The following is a 19,104-nucleotide window of genomic DNA, read 5'->3' on the forward strand; positions in this document are numbered from 1 at the left end:
GGACTCACTGTCATAGGCAAGTGTTGTCCTTCCTGTGAAACTCTTCATCTCCAAAATCCATCACCAGTCACCAGTGGGACGGATTTGATGGGAAAATAAATTCTGTGTGCCAGGGCTGTGAGATCCAGAGTACGTAACACCAGGCAGGGTTTCTACCCTGTTCCCATTGGGAATTCCTGCTGAGGGATGCTGCTCCCTGTACCCCTGCAGAGATGAGGGGCAGCTCCAGCACAAGCCCTTGGTGTACCTGGGCTGAGCATGGCCCTCACTGCTCACGGCACCAGTGAGCACAGCCGAGCCCCAGTCCTGCCTCACACCCCCCGACCTCTCCTTTGGGTTTGCAGAAGTATTGCAGGCATAATGCTACCTCTGACAGGGTGGATCGGTGCTGACAGCATCTGACAGGCTCAGTCTGCCAAAATATTGATTGGCCCAAGAGATTTTCCCAGTTGACTCCTATTCCAACTGTCTTCCTGATTTTCTCTCCCTCCTTCAGCGCAGCTAGCCCGCAGTCACCATCAGAAAAATGACACAGACGTTGTTTGGGCAGTCAGCTCGTATCAGGAGCATGAATTTCATCAAATTCTGTTTGCTGACATTCAATCACTTGTCACCGAGCAGGCACCAGGCGGTCATATGTCACAGTCACATCCCATCGCCAGCCCTGTCACTCGCGTGCCGCTGCCCTGCTTGTGTAAATGCTCACTTCCCTGTTGGATCTTTGCTCAAAGACTGGAGGGCGCCTGGGGGCCGCTGGCAGTGAGCTGGGGCCCTGCTGTTGCTCTGTACTGAGAACATTCCGATGGCACCAGTCAGCCCAGTCTTCCAGAAACGAGAGCATTTTTCCGGCAGGCTCGGCAGCCGTGGCGCTGGGCGCCCGTGCCGCTCCTCCCCACGGACACTCGGGCTGGGCATCGCACCGTGGGGCCGGGCAGCTCTGGGAGCAGCAGGGTCAGGCACCACGGGTGGAAAAACCCATGTGTGGGATGGGGACAGGAGCCCCTGATGTCCCCGGTGTTAAATAATTAAAAAAAAAAAAAAAAAGGAATAAATGATAATAGATGAAGCTGCTTCCTCTGAGCACAGTGTGTTAAATCTGACCAACCTGGACCCTCTCTAGGGGCTCCTCCCGAGTTACAGCCAGGTTGAACCGTTAAGCATCACCACAGGAAGAGCCTTCAAAGCACCAATTCCCCTGATTTCTGGCCATGCTGGCTCCTCGTTCGGTGCAGGGAAGGGCAATTGCTGAGCTGGTTGCTGCAGCCACAGCTGCTGCAGGTGTTGTGACACCTGGCACCAACTCTCTGCACAGGGCTCTGCCTCTCACTCGCCGGCCGTCAGAAAGGATTTTCAGGCTGTGGTTGCCATGCCCTAGGCAGCATCTGCCTGAAGGTGCCTCTGCTCCAAGGACAAGGGCCCAGATCTCTGCGTGTCCCTTGCCCTCACACGCCGTGCAGGCAGCTCCCTGCCCAGCTCCTCCCCATGCACATCCGGCCCGCTGACCACGGGGATGGCCAGAGGCCCAGCACTCCATCCCTGCCCGTTGTGAACCCCTTGCTCTTCACACCACACCCTCCCGGCGGGTCAGGCCAGGTGGGAAAGGCTCTTGGGAGAGGCTCTCGGGTGCCCCGAGCATCCCAGCCCCTTCCTTTTCCAGCTCCCCGCGAAGGGGAGAGGGCACAGCCGTTCTGGGCTGAGCGGGCGCTGCTGGGCAGGGGAGGTACGAAGCGGGTCCAAGGCTCTTGGAAGCCTTGGGGAGCCTTTCCCACCAAAAGCTCTGGGAGTGGTCACAAAGACTGATAGAATCAGAGTGGTTTGCGATGGAAGGGACCTTAAAGCTCATCTTGTTCCACCCCCGTGCCAGGGGCAGGGACACCTTTCCCTATCCCAGGTTGCTCCCAGCCCTGTCCAGCGTGGCCTTGGCTGGAATCACCATAACCACGTCTTCAAGAGGGACGTGTCACCCCCAGAGCAGCTGTCAGCAGGAACAGACCCACAGTATAAGTTGGTACAAGCGAAGCTCAGAACTTCCCCAGGCCAAGGAGCAAATAAACAAGTGTGAATGGCACAATGAGGGCTGTGTCTGCTGGCACAATGCAGAATTGCCCTGTATTATTTTCACGTTGCCAGTAAATAATTGCTTTTATGTAGAACAAGAAAAGTCAAAGCGATAATCAGTGCTGCTGGAGATGTAAAACTAATCCTTAAAAAGGCACTTATGGCTGCAGGAGGCCACTGTATAACTCCATCCTTACCTCCTCTCCCTTGCCAGCTGTTCTCAGCTTTCCCAGATGCTTTCTGGAGTGACAATTGCAAAGCTAAATCCCAACTCTAGACAAATCTGAATGTAAAACAATTTTAAAAGATTGCCACCACTGCATGGTGGTTACACAAAGGTCTTTCAAAATGGAGAAGGGTAATGTCCAGGTGAGACAAAAATAATGGATAAAACTCACTTGGTTTTGACAAAATAATCTTTAAAATTTTGTGTCTAAACTTAGCATGAAAATCGAGAAGACACCTAAGAGTCTGACCTGCTGGCATTGGGAGATTAGGTGTTCCTGGCAGTGGCCAGGCTCACCACGTGCACGCAGGCACAGGCATGGAGGTGCCGGGTGAGCTGCTGCCCTCAGGGCCAGCCCAGACCCCCGCTGTGTCTCTGGAGATGGCACTGGCCACCGGTACCACTGGCCCAAAGCCACCCTGGGCTGGCGGGGCAGACACCGTGGCCAGCCAGCACCAACAGTACTGCCCACAGCTGCCCCCCGGCCTGGTGGGGCCCCCAGCACCAGGGCTGGGGCTGCCAGCGAGGAGGGACAGCAGGGGAAGAGGAGCGCGGTGTGGGCTGGCTGCTCCGTGGGTCACAGTCCCGCTCACACGGGGGACAGCAGGGCCGGTGTGGGCAGGCAGGTGACACCACTGCTCACACCTGAGTCCACAGCCCTGACTATCACACCCCGAGTGAGGGGTGGCAGGGAGGGCACAGGGGCCTCGGTGCCCCCTCATCCCCTTCGGCTCCCAGCCAGCAGCGCCTGCCCGCGGTGCCGATGCGCCTCCATCCCCGCAGCACGACGTGGGCACGGACGGTGCTGGCAGAGGGCGGCTGCCAGGGCACCATCAGGCACCAGGACAGACAGACTGCAAAACAGAGCAGGGGGGTGCCAGCAGTCATCCCTTTTTTCCCCCCTGCCCTGGCAGTGTCACGACTGCCACACTGCCAGCCCATTACTGCGCGGCTGGTGGCTTCGGCCGCGTGCGTGTCGGCAGCCAGAGGAGCCCCAGCCAGCTCCAGCCTTCCTGTGGCCTCAACACACTTGTAAAGGTGGAGAGAAAATAAGAGGATAACCTTAAAATCAAATGGGTATGTACTTAGCAAACTGATTATTTATTTTCCTGCGCTATGGACGCCTCTGCCCCTGTCAAAGCCAAGATGTTAAATTTTCACAGTGTATTATAAATCATATACAAAAAGAAGGAAAGCAGTGACCTTGTGTTGTGTGAAGAGACGCATCTTGGGGGAACAAAATAAAACCAAGCTCAGAGCAAAGGCTTGGTGCGTTAGGCACTTCCCCTCAGTTCATAAGTGCATCATGGACTCAAACTCATCGATCCGCTGTTTGGTGTTTCCTTTGCGGATCCTCCGGTAGGAGATTGTGTTGTATCTGGAATAGCTGTGTCTGGAGATGTCATTCTTTTTCCCCAGGCCGGGCTGCTCCCCCCGTTTCTCCAGCGGGGAGTTGCAGCCGGGGCTGGCCGGGGGCGGTGGTTGCTTGTCGCTGTCTCTCTGCTGCAGGCGGGACGCCTCGCTGTTCTCCTTCTTGATTTCAATCACCTGAACTTCATCCTCTTCGGTGTCCTCCTCCTCTGCCTCCTCCTCCTCCTCGTCCTCCTCCCCGGCCGCGTTCCCTGTGGGGTCGGCGCTGCCCGCCAGGGTCTCGGTGCCGGGAGCGGCCGCCGTGTCCGGCCCGGCGCTGCCCGCGGGCAGCCCCGCTGTGCCCCCCGGCCCTGCGCGACACGGGCGCGGCGGTGAGAGGGGCTCCGGGGACACCCACCCGCTCCTGCCCCACATCCCCCACCCCCGGGACAGGGGGAGCCTCGCACGGCCAGGCTGCACCCCAACACCGGGGCTGCACGCTGGGGAGACTCCCTGCACTCCCAAACTCATTGCTTGCCCTTTCTAATGCCTCCCCCGTTGTACTCCCACTCCAGGGAAGGGAAGGGAAGGGAAGGGAAGGGAAGGGAAGGGAAGGGAAGGGAAGGGAAGGGAAGGGAAGGGAAGGGAAGGGAAGGGAAGGGAAGGGAAGGGAAGGGAAGGGAAGGGAAGGGAAGGGAAGGGAAGGGAAGGGAAGGGAAGGGAAGGGAAGGGAAGGGAAGGGAAGGGAAGGGAAGGGAAGGGAAGGGAAGGGAAGGGAAGGGAAGGGAAGGGAAGGGAAGGGAGCAATTCTGCATGCAGTGCCCAGCTGTGCCCCACTGGGACGTGTCCCTCCCTCAGCAGTGGCCACCCTGGCTGCGATGGCCATCTCCCATTTGCCCTGTTTGGCACGTCTCTGTGGTTAATGATGCTTTAATGTTGCAACAAATGGTCTATTCAAGGTTTTGCCTGTGGGGTCCAGAGTATTAATTAGACTAAATTGGTTGGGTACTAAAAAGCTGCCTGCAATTTCGAGATAAAGTGCTGTGGTTGCAGGGCGGGTGCAGGGGGCCCATGAGAGATCCTTTAATAGTTTTATTGTGTGCTCCTAAAGCAGCACAGCTGGAATATGGATGTCAGCTCAAGTGGGAAAGCTCCACCACTATTCACCTCCTCACAGCCTAGGCAGCTGCTATGAAATATTAATTTGCCCATGACAAATGTTCAGATATTTTTCCTTTTGTTAATGGAAGCAGGTTTTGCTTCCAGGGCTGAGCCCATGACTCATTTAGAGCCCACTTCAAAGCTCAGGGCAGAGCATCACCAGCAGCTCCTGGTCCAGCCACCCTTGTCCCACCACTGCCAAAGCCACAGAGATGGGAGGAGCCTGTGGGTGGGAGATGTGGAAAGGAATAATGCCTAGAGCCCCCTCAGAGAGACGTGGCTGTTCTCCTCTAGTAACACTCCGATAAATATAATACAAAATACTCCTTTAGTAACTCTCCATAAAATACTCTTCCTTTTGGAGGAGTGGCTGCAGTTTGCATAGTGAATTAAGTATATTCATTTATGCATCTACTCAGTATGTTTGTAACTCCTGACCAGGATGGGCAGTGACCCCCCTGCAGCCCCGCTCACCCACAGGAGATGGCTGAGGGTCCATTTCCACCATTTTCACCCAGAAACGAGCAGAGCAGACCCAGTAGCAGGTGTTTAGGGGAGCAGTTTTTTGTGGGAAGTTGGTCATTGGGGGATTCAACACTTGGTGAATCAGGCAGGAAAAGAATCTGGGTTTTGTGACCACCAGCAGCCTCACAAGGTTCTCCTCTGAGCATGGAGCAGAAAACAGAGTATCTCCCAACCTCATGAGGCTGTTGGGGACCTCCTGGCTGAAGACCCCACAAAGCTTGAATACCCCAAGGTCAAGGAGATTCGTAAAACCTCTGGAGGGAAGATACCAGCCGTGGTTTCTAAGGTGCAGCAACTCACAGATGAGAAATGAGTCACTGCTCTCTGGAATAGAAGGGTCTGACCCAATTTAAAAAATAATAACCACCTACATCCAGCATCCATTGTGTCTTTGCTACACATCAGGAAAACCCCACATCAGATGGCATTTTGCATTACCTTCCCCTGATCCCTGGCCATTGGTCCCTGTGTCCTGGATATCCGCTGGTCCCTGCTGTAGTGTCCCATTGTTCTCCGCTCGCTTTTCTTTGGGAAACACAAAGCACAAGACATGGGCTGATGGAGCAATTAGTGATGACAATCAGGTTTTAATGGCTGCAGATCGGCAGATTTTCAGAGCAGATTTAGAATTGCTCATTTCTTTAGTTATGAACTGTTCATTGCGTCCATCAAATGTGACCCAGACTCTGAATTACTCCAAGTCACTGTTACAGCTACCACAGATTAGGAGTTTTGACTAACACGCACAGCACATCCCGCTATTCATCAGGCTATAGATAGAACAGAACTTTTCTCTCCCAGCACTTAGAGACAGGCAGCCCCGTACGATACCTTGGCACCGCTTCTCTCCAGCAAAATTCCCAGGAGTGATGTCCTCTCCCAATGAATTTCTATTTTCCTCCAGATTTTCCTTTTCAGGTGAAGTGTCAGGGCTCGTTTCCGCATTTGCGTACGGGACTGTCCCAACAGATTTTGCAATTTCATCGATGCCACCGATGACCGGGAGCGGGCCGTGCTCCGGGGGAACGCTCCCGTTGCACGCCGGCATGGTGGGTGCTGCAGGGATTTCTTCCGTCATGCTGAGGGCCGTGCCGTGCCGTGCCGTGCCGTGCCCTCCGACTGGGGCCCTGCTCCTGCGGGGCCCCGCTCCTGCCCCGGGGTGGGGAGCTCCTCCTCACCCCTTCGCCCCGGGGTCTGGTCCCCTGCGTGAGCGGTCCTGGCGCGTCTCCTCTGCCGAGCCCGCGGCCGCACCATCCGCTGTGCCCAGGGCTTGCCAGCCCAATCAGCACCTCCCTTGTCGCCGAGGCTCTGCCCGTTGCATAATTAAATGCACCATTATAATTTACATAAACAAACAATCTGAAGCAAGGAAGCTTTTGTGCTGGCCTGGAGAGCGGGGCTGTGGGCATGTCAGCCCCGCGGCAATAAACGGGAGTTTGTGCTCTGGGCACAACGGCTCTTTGTGTCCCCTCTGGACACAGGCATGGCCATTGTTCTGACCCCTAATCCCCGGAGGGTGACCACCTTCCCCAGTGCCTGCCACCTAACCCGCTTAACATTCCCCATCGGGTTTGTGCCGGGAACCCTGCCGTGGATGAACCTCGCCATGGATGGACACTGCCGTGGATGGACCCTGCCGGGGATGGACCCTGCCGGGGATGGACCTTGCTAAGGATGGACCCTGCCAGGGGTGGACCTTGCCAAGGATGAACCTCACCGAGGATGGACCTTGCTGAGGATGGACCCCGCCATGGATGGACCTCACCGTGGATGAACCTCACTGAGGATGGACCTTGCTGAGGATGGACCCTGCCGTGGATGGACCCCGCCGTGGATGGACCTCGCCATGCTGTGGGGGCTCAATGGGCACATTTTGCCCTGTGAGGAGCAGCCCGGGCAGTAGGATGGGCACAGGCCCTACACACAGCATGGGCCACACTGTCCATCCATGCCTGGCCCCAGGCCCTGGACAGCCAGTACTGCTCAGGGGGGCTGTGGCTGCCTCTGGAGCCCTGGCAGTGTCCCAGGCCAGGCTGGACAGGGCTTGGAGCAACACGGAATAGTGGAAGGTGTCCCTGCCCATGGCAGGGGGTGGAACAGGATGAGCTTTAAGGTCCCTTCCAACCCAAGACATTCCATGATTCTCTCAGTAGCTCTCAGTCAGACCTAAGGCTGGCAGGATCCAGAGCAGAGTGTTTTGCAGAGGGAAGCTGGAGAACTACCCAAGCAGCACTGGGGCATTTCTGACCGCAGCTGAACTTGTCTCAACCCTGCTGCCCAAAGCCAGGTTTACATAAGAATGTAATCTCCTGCTGTGAATGACATTCTGTGTTCGTACAATACAACATTTCTGGTATCCTTGGGCTTTAGGGTTTGGAAATCCTCTTGAGGAGTTCAGCCCCTGATTAGAAATGGACCCAAAGCCTTTCCACTGCTTCTATTCATCTCTTGAGTTCATGTGTTTAAATCAACAAGTTTTCATTATTGTTTTAAAATGAGTTTGGTTTAATTGATTTATAAAATCCATCCTCTGCTGGAAAACTCTGTCCAAAAAAAATGAATGATAAGGTTTGAAAGTGAGTTGACCGTGCAGTAATTGGTGCCCTCAGGAGGAGAGGCTGAGTACCCAGCAAGGTCTGGTGGCTGGAGAGGAGAAAGTTCCTTTCTATTATCAGAGAGTCACAGAACCATGTGGGTTGCCACAGCACCCCGCAGGATTGCAGAAGGAAAAGGCAGCTGTGGGTTCTTCCCACCACAGGCAGCTGTTTGTAAACACTGGGCAAAGCCGCCTCTCAAGGCAGGGAAACATTCCTTCTGCACAAACCCAGTGGGGTGGATTTCTGCCTCTTCAAGCTTTTAAAAATGACAAAGCTTTCTTCTTTCCAATCTGGTGTGGCACAGCCACAGCTGGATGTGACACCACTAACAGCAGCTGGTCCATGCCAGGAGCACCGGGACTCACTGCTGGCTCTGTCTGTGGATAAGTGTGAGCTCCCTTTGCCTTGCAGGGCTGGCAGGCCGAACGCAGCTGCCCGCGATAGCCACGTGTGCGATCTTCTGCTCGGAGCTGTGAGAGCTGGGTGTGACCAGCGGCTGCCACAGGGGAACACGGCCCCGCGTGGGAAAGGAAGTGCTGGGTGTGGCTGCAGGAACCAGCCGAGAACAGCAGGAGGGAGGCAGGACGTGGTGGGAGGCTGGGCACTGGGTAAGACCCCGTTGAACAGTTAAGTCCCCTCAGAAGGTCAGGCTCTGTAGCATTCATCAAATTAATTAAAATGTTCCATTTAAAATCAAATTGCATTCTTCGAAGACCAGCTGCACTTTCCTCTGCAGTAAACTTGTGTTATCCCCTCAGCCCCTGGGGGATAAGCAGAGAAAAAGTTCCACTGGCTGCTGGGAACTCTCCAGTCCCTCCAGTGCCCCCGTGATCAGTGAGAACACCTCTGCTGCTGGAGGTCCAGAGCACCCGGAGCCGAACCCAAACCCTTGGTGTCACTGTCCCGTGCTGCCTGTACACCCACCCTCCTCCTGCCCTGCTCCCGGGAGGCAGAGCAGGATCCAGCCAAAGTGCTCTCTGCAAGGAGAAATGCCATTTCAAAAAGCTGTAGCAGTTGCTTTGCTTTCTGAGCACTTTGGCTGTCCTGTGAGCTCCTTCCTCCCCCACAAGCTGGGGCACAGCAGAGCTCAATGCTTATCACCCACATCCTGTTTGTGATCCTGGCTGTGAACGTGTCATGTTGTCATTTCGTAGCACCCAAAGCGTGCTCTCACCCTGCTGGGACCACATCACTTGTTCTGTCTTAAGCCTGTTGGGTGTTCAGGCTCCTCCAGCCTTCCCATGCTCACAGTAAGTGCCTATATCCCAGAGTGTGGCAAATTAACCTTTCATACCAAAGGAATCACAGCTTTGGCCTGTAAAGCTGCAATAATTTAGAGTCCCTTTCTCAGTGCTGGGGCCGCCCATTCCCTTTAGGCACTACAACAACTCTCACCAGATGTTCAATTTTTGCTGCCCCCAGTTCCTTTTGGACACCCCTAATCTGCCTTTAACTCAACATTTTGGCCAATGAGAACCAATCTCTGATTTTTTTTCTCCTTCCAGCTGGTGCTACTGGCAATGAAAAGTAGAAACCTATTTTGAGATAGCAAATCATGGGCAAAAGCTTGGTGTCTAGTGACGAGCTCCAGAGCCCAGAGCAGCACCTGAAATGCCCCAGCCTGGACTGGGGATGGGCTTCGACACCATGGGGGTGTTGGAGCAGAACCCCCCTCCAGCACAGGGGCTGGGGCTGGACCCACAACAGAGGAGCTCCCAGGCTGAACTGCAGGCACTCGGTGCAGCAGCAAGGACAGGACATCACTCTCATGTACAAACCATGTAAGCTCCTCTCCTGATCATTCTCCAGCTCCCCTGACTTCCCTCCAGATCCCCTGAGTGCCCTCCAGCTCTCCCAGAGACCTGCCATATTTCCAGCTACTTAATCCTTTCCACAGAAATTACAGAGGCCGGTACTGACTCTTCTGCCTTAGCAACGTCCATGAATCAGAGAAGTTTTGGGAACAGATTGCTTTTGTTTGGAGCTCATCTCGGAGGGAAGCTATTGGATTTAGCCTGTGGTCCCTCTCAAGCCCAGAAAACCCTGGAATGGCAGTACCCGAGGGTACAGCTGCACAGGCAACAAGCGAATGAGTCACACAAGGTCTTTGAATTACATTTAAAATGCTTCCAGTTGTATTTGAAAAAACATCATTAGGCTGCTCAGGCTGAACAAACAGCCTGTTTCTGTGTACTGAGAGGGAGCGAAAAATCTCTCTTTTTCCTCACATCTGTGCCCATAGTTATTAAACCCCACTTCACACATGCTCTCATGGTATCCTTACTGCCTGAAGCTTCCACTTCTGGAGAAATGTGAGCAGGTGTGGAGTGCTGAGAGCAGTGGGACCAAGGGGCAGCTCCTGCAGCCCCTGGGGCACTGGGGGACTGGGTCCCCAGCACAGCACGCCAGGGGAGGCCCTGAATGCCACCAACCTGCCAGCACAGAGCAATCATGCTCATCCCTGCAGGACAACCCTCTGCCTTTTTTTTCTCTTGCCTTAGAGAGGTCAGATCTGCTGGACACACAGAGTTGCTCTGGGCAGCACCACAGACACCACTATCTTCCTCAGCACTGGCTCTGCAGAAGAGTCTGGGGGCATGTGGCTGCTCAGGAGGGTCCTTTCCACTCCAAATCCCCTGGAATGAGACAGCCTGGCAAGACATGGAATATCAGCAGCTGGCAGAGACTGCAGCTGCTCAGATCAAACCAGTATTGGGTTATCACACAGTTTGTACAACGGCTGCCAGGACACTAAACCTGTCATCCCAGAACATCCCTGCCCAGGGTCTCTCTGCCATTCGCTCCAGGCTCCGTCCTCTTCCCAACAGGACTCTGTCACTGGTTTTAGCAGAAGCACTCATTTTATTAAAGACCTTTGGAAGACACTGACTGCGGTAACAGGAAATAAATAGCTATCAATTTCGCATTCAATTAAAAACTGTTATTAACAGTAAAGTTCGCTGAGGAAGTTCTGCAAAGGTTCTTCACATTTTGGAGTCACTCATTTTTCACATTAATGAAGAGGTCCGCAGCGTGCTCTGATTAAAAATGAAAATAATTAAAACGCCAGAGCTGTGTGAATCCCATCGATGCTGTTGTCTGGGGGCGTGCCCTGCCGTGCCACCGCGCTGCACCCACGGTGTGCCCCAGCCAGCGGCAGCCCCAGCCCCACGTGTGGAGCCCACGCATCGAAGGTGACACATGTGACATCAGACCCGACTTTCTTCCTCTTCTACTGCCCGGTGAAAGCCTGGAATGAATTTCAAAAGATGCTTTCGAACACTGGCTCTCCTGCTTTTCCGTGGGAGGGTCCCAAAACTACTGGAGTAGCTGCAGCTCTCCCAGAGCGGGGACATAGACCCGCTGCTGGCCAGGCTGATGCTGCGGTTCCTGCGCAGGGAGCTCCTCCCAGCAGCTCCGTCCCCATCCCTGGGGAAGACACAATCATCATCCATGCTGGACTGGCGGCTCAGGCTCTCTGCAGCTGAGTCCTCGAAGGCGCCGCCCTGGTAGAAGCTGTCCTCGCTGCCCACCGTCATGGAGCTCAGCCGGCTGCGGGAGCTGCTCTCGCTGGAGAAGCGGGGCTTGCTTGGGAAGAAGGGTGCTGGTGAGCTGCAGCCACCACACGAGCTGGGCTCTTCCAGCTCCAGCGTGCCCAGCTGAGTGTTGTCGTTCACCTCCCCTGGAAGCAGGAGCCAGAAAGGAGTGTTAGTCACCGGCTGCTCATCACCAGAAGCAGGACGTCTGTTCCAGGCACAGGGAAGGGTCATGCCCAGCCCCTTGGCAAAGGGAGCAGCCCCTTTCCACGTGGGAAGGTGCTCTTGGCTGTGGGGTGGTCCCTGCACCCTGGTGCCTGGGCAGTCCATAAAAATACCCAAACCAGCCGCTTCCCTGCTAAGACCGAAGTAAGAATGGAAAAAATTTTACCACCCACATAAACTCATATCCTAGGGCTGATGCAAAGAGCCCTTGGTGTGCATTGGTCAAGCAGCAGCCAAGCTCATTAATCTCGGGACAAAAGCGTTCCCTGGGCCAGCCCCTTGCCTTCATTAAGAGGGGAAAAGGAAGCAAATGACAGTGAGATTGCAGAAGTGCTCTCGGGGCCGGCTGCGGTCCCCACACGTACCGTGCAGCAAGAGCCGCTCCCGCGCCAGCAGCGCCCGCAGCTCCCCCCATCGCTGGTGCAGCGCCTGCTGTGGAGGAGACGGAAGAGGCTCTGTCACTTCACGGAAGCACAGAGCACTTGAACAGAAAACAGTCTCTAAAAAGTGCAGTCACCCACAGGAAACACTTGTGTGTCCCACTTTTACTCAGACAGTTTTCCCAGAGTTTAGCAAATTTCTTCCAGAAAACACGAGTCTGCTCATGCCCGAGGGTGCTCTGGCCAAAGCACTGGCCACGTCTGATTTGGAAAGGAGCAGCCTGAAACCTGGAGAGCATGCAGCCCGGAGAGCATGCAGCCCACCATCACCCAGCTGTGGCAGTGCCAGCGCTCCTCTGCAGCTCTGCCCAGCCCTGGACAACCCACCAGGAACGGGCACCCCACTCCTCCTCCCTGGGCCTCACAGCGTGGTGTGGGAATGGCACAGCCAACCGTCCCTGCCTGTGCTGGGAACACACCACCTGGAAATCCTTACAGCCCCCCAGTGCCACAGGCCTTCCAACACCCAGCAATGTTCTTTTCCCTCTGCTGCAGGCCAGCTCTTGGAGTAAAATAAACCACTGCAGAGCTGATTAAAAACACCCACCAAAGAGGTGAGGCTGTGCCTGGGGACAGCCACAGGAGGCACCTCCCCACCAATCCAATGAACCCTGTGCAGCTGGACATTCCTACACCCAAACTGACCAGCCTAAGCTCACCTGGGAAGTCCTGAGATTGTGACCACATTTCTTCTCTATTCCCCATTTCCAAAAAATAATATCAGAGGGACCAGGGCTGGGGTGGCTGGGGGTGCTGGCAGCAGGGAACCCACAGGTGTCAGCCCTTGCCAGGACCCCAGTCCCACAGACACCCGCCTGCCCCCATCAGCAGGGAACCCACAGAGCCCTCTCCATTTGACAGTGGAATAACTAATCAATCATATTACCTTGAGTGCCTGCAGTTTGGTCTCCAGCTCCATTTTCCTCAGGAACAAGGCCCCATTGACGGTCTCTAACCTGTGGGAACAGGTGATGCTGGCCCTGAAGCACAGAGGCTCTACCCAGCCCAGCCCCTGGGATTTCTGCCTCTCAGACAGTGCAGGGCTGGGGGACAACACGATCCTGCCTTCAGTGGGAGACGATATCAGGCCAAACCCCATCTGAAGGAGACACACCCACCTCAGATAGTTCCCTGAAGACTTTATCAAGTCCACTATTTGCTTGTGACCAAACCCCTCGGTGTTCACGCCGTTGATGCTGGTGAGGATGTCACCTGTCGGAGACACACAGAGGCCAAAGTGAGCATGAGCAGCTGTGCACATCTTCCACCTGCTGCTCAGGAACAGCAACAGGCAGAAGGGAGGATGAGGCCTCCCACATCAGGAAAACCCACGGATAGTTACCAGTCTGAAGGCCAGAGAGATGGGCAGGGCTTTCCTCTTGGATTCTGCAGACGCAAGTGCACACCTCCAGGGAGAAATCATTTTGGTGTGGAAACCTAATAGTCTGTTAACACCAAAGGGACAGAGTTACCAATCCTGGAGCCATGAAAATCATTTAAAATTCAGTACTTTTTCAATGAGAAGGCTGTGATGAGCAGAGTACATTATGTGCAAGTGAGAACCCCAAAATGCTATAACCCAACAATTAAAATTAATTTGTACAGCAGAAAACAGCAGACACCTGACAGGTGCCTGTATACTGGGTTTGGAGAAAAAAAAAAGCAAACCAAACAAGTTTTAAAGCAAGCTGGTTATTCAGTATTAAAAACGCTGCAACTTCAACGAAGAATGTGTCAGCATAGGTGGGAATGCCTTTCTGGAAGGATGTCTCATATTCCCAGGGGAACATGGCAGGATGGGACTGAGGCTTTTCAAGGGATTGGCTCCTACTCATTGAGAATGTCGTGTGGAGTCAGCTGCTGCTACAGAGAGCTCAGTTTGTATGGGAACTGAAAAGACAGAAGATTTGAACCTACTTTTGCTCTTCTGGCCTCTGAAAGTCAACATCCACACACATCCCCACACTCCTAAAAGTGCTTTTTATTCTTGTCTTACACATTCAACTAAACATTAAGTAACTCTAATTACTCTAAATCCCTCGTGTGGTTCTGGGTGCTGACATGAATTTAGAAAAATGCAAAATCCGGTGCCGCAGCCTGTCCGGATCCTACGACAGCAGGAAATGTTCTCTGGTGACATGCAAATACCACATCTGCCTTCAGCACTGAGCCTGAGCTTCCTGGAAACCTGTGACTGCCACTTCTAATGCAGAGAGAAGAGCTCACATTTGATTCCCAAATTTCTCATCCAGTGTGGAACAATGTGATGGAGGCCGGGGGAGTTCAGAGCTCATCTGGCCAAATCCCCCCAGTGCACTGATTCCAGCCTTTGGACTCGCAGTAAAATTCCTGGTTAAACTAAGAGTGACGAGTGAAGCATGAGCTCCCTGCAGATGTAGACCTAAAGTTTCACATCATCTTATTCTGCTTTCCTTAAATTTATCTCATAGCAATGAAACTACAGCTTCTAAACACCCTCAGTATCTGACAGATGCTGCCTTTCTGCAGCCCAGACTCTCTATGAAGTGCTCACACTGAATGTACGTTCAGGAAGAAAATGTGCCAAGAACAATTATTTTTAATCAGAATGTCACGTACAATGAAAATCTGCCCTGACAATTTACACAAAAGCCCAATAATTGACTCAATTATCCTCCCTTCTGAAAGCTCTCCTCTGTTCACGAGCTGAGCGCTGACCCCCTCATTAGTCACAGACCCAAAATGGGCAAAGTTAAGCTTTTCCTAATACACTAATTTCACAGAAAATACTGCTTTCCCTTTGTGTGCAGAGAGAGGAAAGCATTTTGAAAGCACCCTGCTGCTGGCAGGCAGATCCCCCTGCTCCCAAACTACGTCCCTTTATTCCTGGGATCATTTTTTTAACTGTAGCCAGGATTTTAGCAGACCTGCTGATTAGGAGTTACCTTTCTCACAAAAACCCACAAACATAAAATCTCCCACTAGCAGTACTCCTGGTAACATTCTGGTTCTCCTACTTGATGACTTACTGACTTCTACACCAAACAGAATCTGTTCCTATATGATTTAGCTTCTGCCCCAAAAGTCATGCTTAGCAGTTATTTATGGAAAAATATATCAATATCCTCTTCAAAAGTACATACCTCTCTGTGCATATTAAAGGAGGTAGCAAGAAGCTAGTGTAAGGTAATTTTTAAGAGAGTTTTTTGATCTCTCATTTTATATGAAAATATTCTCATACACAATTCTCCCAAAAATATTCACTTATGGAGGTAAGAAGACACTGTCATTGCCTCTTATTTGGATTTGGATGGGATTTCTCCTACATTCAACACTATGACTTGTGAGAAGGCCAAAAATTTTCATCTGTGACCTTCGTTATGAAAAAATCCTCAGAAAAACATCCCTGTGTTGTATGAGTGCTGCAAGCTCTTCAAATTTCACAGCTCTGACAGACGCCTTCTTCTGCTCCCGCCGGCCTTTACCTCATTTTGAGGATATGACACTTCAGACTCTGCACCACATTTTGTTTTTAAGGAATCAACTTGTCATTAAAGTCTTACCTGGATTTCAAACCCAAACGTCTCTTTATCTTCTTTCAATATAGCAACAAGGTGCCTGCATGAGGAACACACAGAATTCCGTGTGAATGAGAGGGGCTGCGCTCTGTGGGCCTGCATTTCCACCCAAAAGAGTGGTGTCCCCACCATCGCCCCTCCCTGTGCCTCCAGGGTGTCACCCTGGCACTGCTGCCTCTTCCCTTGCTCAAGCCAAAGGTCACAACTGCACCTGCACGTCCCAGGTGCTGGGTACCACTCTCTGCCTCGCACCCCCATCCCACCTGGGCTGGCAAAATTCCCGGGACACACGTTTCATGCAGAATAAGACAGTAACAGTGACTCTAGAATCAAAGAATCATAGAATCACAGAATCGTACCTTTGAGGCTTGGAGGAGTCACCCGAGGAGCTGGATCTGGCTAAGGCAAGCTGTGACCAGAAACAGCAAAGAAAAGGGGTCAGTATGCTTGTGGTTCTTCGAGGCACACAGATAAAACTAGCAGATAAAACTAGTTTAGAGAAGAACTAAAACCAGCTGGTGGCATCCCACCAGCACCTCACACCAACACAGCCTCTGCCTCGGTCAAAAGAGAGCTTGAACTTTCCAACCAGAAGGAAAAGCACCTGGAGGTCGAATCCTCCTGTCAGATGCTGGTGGCGAGCTCAGAGCACAAATCACATCTCTGTTGTGCCAAGAGCTCATCTCACTTTTGTCCCTTTCATCTAAAAATCTGTGGGCATTTATAAACTGAACCATGCCAGGAGAGGTTGTGCCTCTCCTGAAGTGCAGACAGAGAGCTCTGTAGTGTCTGCACAGCATCTCCCAGCCAGGCACAGGCACCCAGGACTCCTGCTTCAGTCTAGGAACAGCTGTGCCTGTAGAGGTCTCTGGGAAGAGCTAGGATCAGTGTTAAACATGGATTCTTCCCCAAAAAGTGAACCATGAGTAAGGAGTTCCATTATCAGTGAGATGTTTGTAATCAATACAGGTTCAGCAGGAATGGTGCCACAGCATGACCTCCTACAGAAACAGCGACTTCACAGACGTGCATTTACTTGTTGAGGGACAAGGGGAGGAGAGACAGGCCATGTATCAGCCATCTGGGAGAAGATGAGAGGGCTGACAGCAGGGCCACACCTGGGCAAAGGACCTCTTTTCTGGGGACGGACCCTGCAGCGTGTCCTTCGCCCTGATGTAACTCAGCTTTACCAGTCGCAGCCACATCACAGCCGACACCTCCAGCCTGTCCCCGCCAGCGGCCACCGCCGCACACCGAGGGCTCCACCGCAGCCGCAGGAGCCGGTGCCACCCGGCAGGAGCGCTGCCAGGACCGGCTCTGGCTTTCCCTCGTCCCCTAACACATGTACCAAGAAAGGTTAAGTGCCCTTCCGTGGCTGAACAAAGCAAAGCCTTCAGTGCACAGATGTTGCACACGATTTTTCTGGTTATACTTTCACACTATCACGCCTCACACTTTCTGTTCAGGCTTTTTTATGTCAGACGAATAGTTCAGAGCTGGAACTGCTCAGCCGACGACTTACGGCCACAGCAAGACAGTTCTGTGGGAATCCCGTGGCCAGCAGCAGCACTGTGCCGCACTGCGCTGCTCTGGGGGAAAAGCCCAGAGGCAGAGACAGCCCCAACAGCCCCAACAGTTGTACAGAAACACTCCCAAATCCAGATGGAAATGGCGCGTGGTGGGCGCTTTCTGTCAGCGTCGCAGGCAGAGGGCGGCCAGGCCACTTGACCGAGGCAAATGCACGTTCAAAGGAGCACCCAGACAGCAAAAACCCTTCCTGGCTCCCAACACGGCTGGAAATGGAGGGGAGCTCAGCCGGGGCCGGATCTCAGCTGCCACCGCCTCTCACAGCCCCAGCCCCGCAGGCAGGACGCCCGTCTCTGGCTCCTCGCAGAGCTTCCCACACTGCCAGTGCCGCCAAGATCCCCTGCCATCCCCAGAGCCAGCCCGGCTAAGGGCACCCGGCCGTCACCCTTCGGCAGCCCAAACCACGGAGAGCCTGAGGGGCCGTCCTGGAGCCGAGAACACCGGGCCGGGCACACCGAGCCGGGACACACCGAGCCGGGACACACCGGGCCAGGCACACCGGGCCGGGACACACTGAGCCGGGACACACCGAGCCGGACACACCGAGCCGGGCACACCGAGCCAGACACACCGGGCCGGGCACACCGGGCCAGGCACACCGGGCCGGGACACACCGGGCCGGGACACACCGAGCCGGGACACACCGAGCCGGGCACACCGGGCCGGGCACACCGAGCCGGGCACACCGAGCCAGACACACCGAGCCAGACACACCGGGCCGGGCACACCGAGCCGGGCACACCGAGCCAGACACACCGAGCCAGACACACCGAGCCGGGGCACACCGGGCCGGGACACACCGAGCCGGACACACCGAGCCGGACACACCGAGCCGGACACACCGGGCCGGGCACACCGAGCCGGGGCACACCGGGCCGGGCACACCGAGCCGGGGCACACCGAGCCGGGCACACCGGGCCGGGCACACCGGGCCGGGCACACCGGGCCGGGCACACCGAGCCGGGACACACCGAGCCGGGACACACCGGGCCGGGACACACCGAGCCGGGACACACCGAGCCGGGACACACCGAGCCGGGCACACCGGGCCGGGCACACCGAGCCGGGCACACCGGGCCAGACACACCGGGCCGGGCACACCGGGCCGGGCACACCGGGCCCCCCAAGGCCGGGGCACACCGAGCCGTGTCGGCTCTGTCCCGCGCCCAGCCCGTACCTGTTTGCGCCCGCGGGGCAGCGTCGCCACGGTGCTGGCCAAGTGCTGCATCCTCCTGCCGTCCATGGGCAGCCCCTGCTCCCCGCCCGCGGGGCCGGCGCTCAGGTTGTGCTGCAGGAGCCGCCGCAGGGCCATGGGCAGGGGCTCGGGGCTCAGGGCGAGCGCTGTGCCATGGCCGGGGGCCCGGGGCTCGGGGCGAGCGCTGTGCCACGGCCGGGGCTGCCACCACCCCGAAGTGCGGGAGCGGAAGGGCCGCCACGTGACCTGTGGTTTAGGTGCGAGTAACACAAATCCCTCCGAGCAGAGCGCCAGGCTCTCGGTGTGCCTTGTGCTCACAGGGGAGTTAAGAATCAGGCTTGGCAGTTACAGAAATCTGCTTAATTTTTCCATTCCTGCACACAATTCTCACCAGCAGCTGCTGCTCTGCCAGGATTTGTCCTTACAGCCCTGCCTGCCTCAGGCACTCGCCTGACCTCAACCTGTTCATACTCCAACTTGCTCGGCATCCCTGGCATCCCTCAACTCACCTTTTGGCAAAGACAGGAAAATAACACTGCCTTTGGCTAATGGTGCCAGTCAGGGACTTCGAGCTGCAGAGAGGGAAACGAGCTGAAGGCCAAGAGCAGAAGCTGGAAGTGTGGCAGAGTGAGGGCAGGACAATGACC

General features: G+C 54.8%; 2 protein-coding genes across 3 annotated transcripts; both read right to left on the reverse strand.

The window, feature by feature from the left end:
- Positions 1 to 3,577: 3,577 nt before the first annotated feature.
- Positions 3,578 to 6,398, reverse strand: ERMN (ermin). Its single transcript, XM_069022032.1, has 3 exons — positions 6,152 to 6,398; positions 5,759 to 5,845; positions 3,578 to 4,005 (listed from the first exon to the last, which is right to left on the reverse strand). The coding sequence occupies exons 1-3, from the start codon at positions 6,396 to 6,398 to the stop codon at positions 3,578 to 3,580; spliced, it is 762 nt and encodes a 253-aa protein (XP_068878133.1).
- Positions 6,399 to 10,779: 4,381 nt separating this feature from the next.
- CYTIP (cytohesin 1 interacting protein) lies at positions 10,780 to 18,657 on the reverse strand. Of its 2 annotated transcripts, none has more exons than XM_069021588.1 (8): positions 18,440 to 18,657; positions 16,035 to 16,084; positions 15,661 to 15,715; positions 13,461 to 13,563; positions 13,237 to 13,330; positions 13,005 to 13,074; positions 12,044 to 12,107; positions 10,780 to 11,599 (listed from the first exon to the last, which is right to left on the reverse strand). In XM_069021588.1, exons 1-8 carry the CDS (start codon positions 18,572 to 18,574, stop codon positions 11,127 to 11,129), a joined length of 1,044 nt encoding a protein of 347 aa, XP_068877689.1. In that variant the 5' UTR covers positions 18,575 to 18,657; the 3' UTR covers positions 10,780 to 11,126. The 2 variants fall into 2 exon arrangements, with proteins under 2 accessions (XP_068877689.1, XP_068877688.1); XM_069021587.1 differs by having other exon boundaries at positions 12,044 to 12,110.
- Between the last annotated feature and the right edge of the window lie 447 nt (positions 18,658 to 19,104).

This window comes from Aphelocoma coerulescens, chromosome 7 (assembly GCF_041296385.1).
Source record: "Aphelocoma coerulescens isolate FSJ_1873_10779 chromosome 7, UR_Acoe_1.0, whole genome shotgun sequence".
Taxonomy (NCBI): Eukaryota; Metazoa; Chordata; class Aves; order Passeriformes; family Corvidae; genus Aphelocoma; species Aphelocoma coerulescens.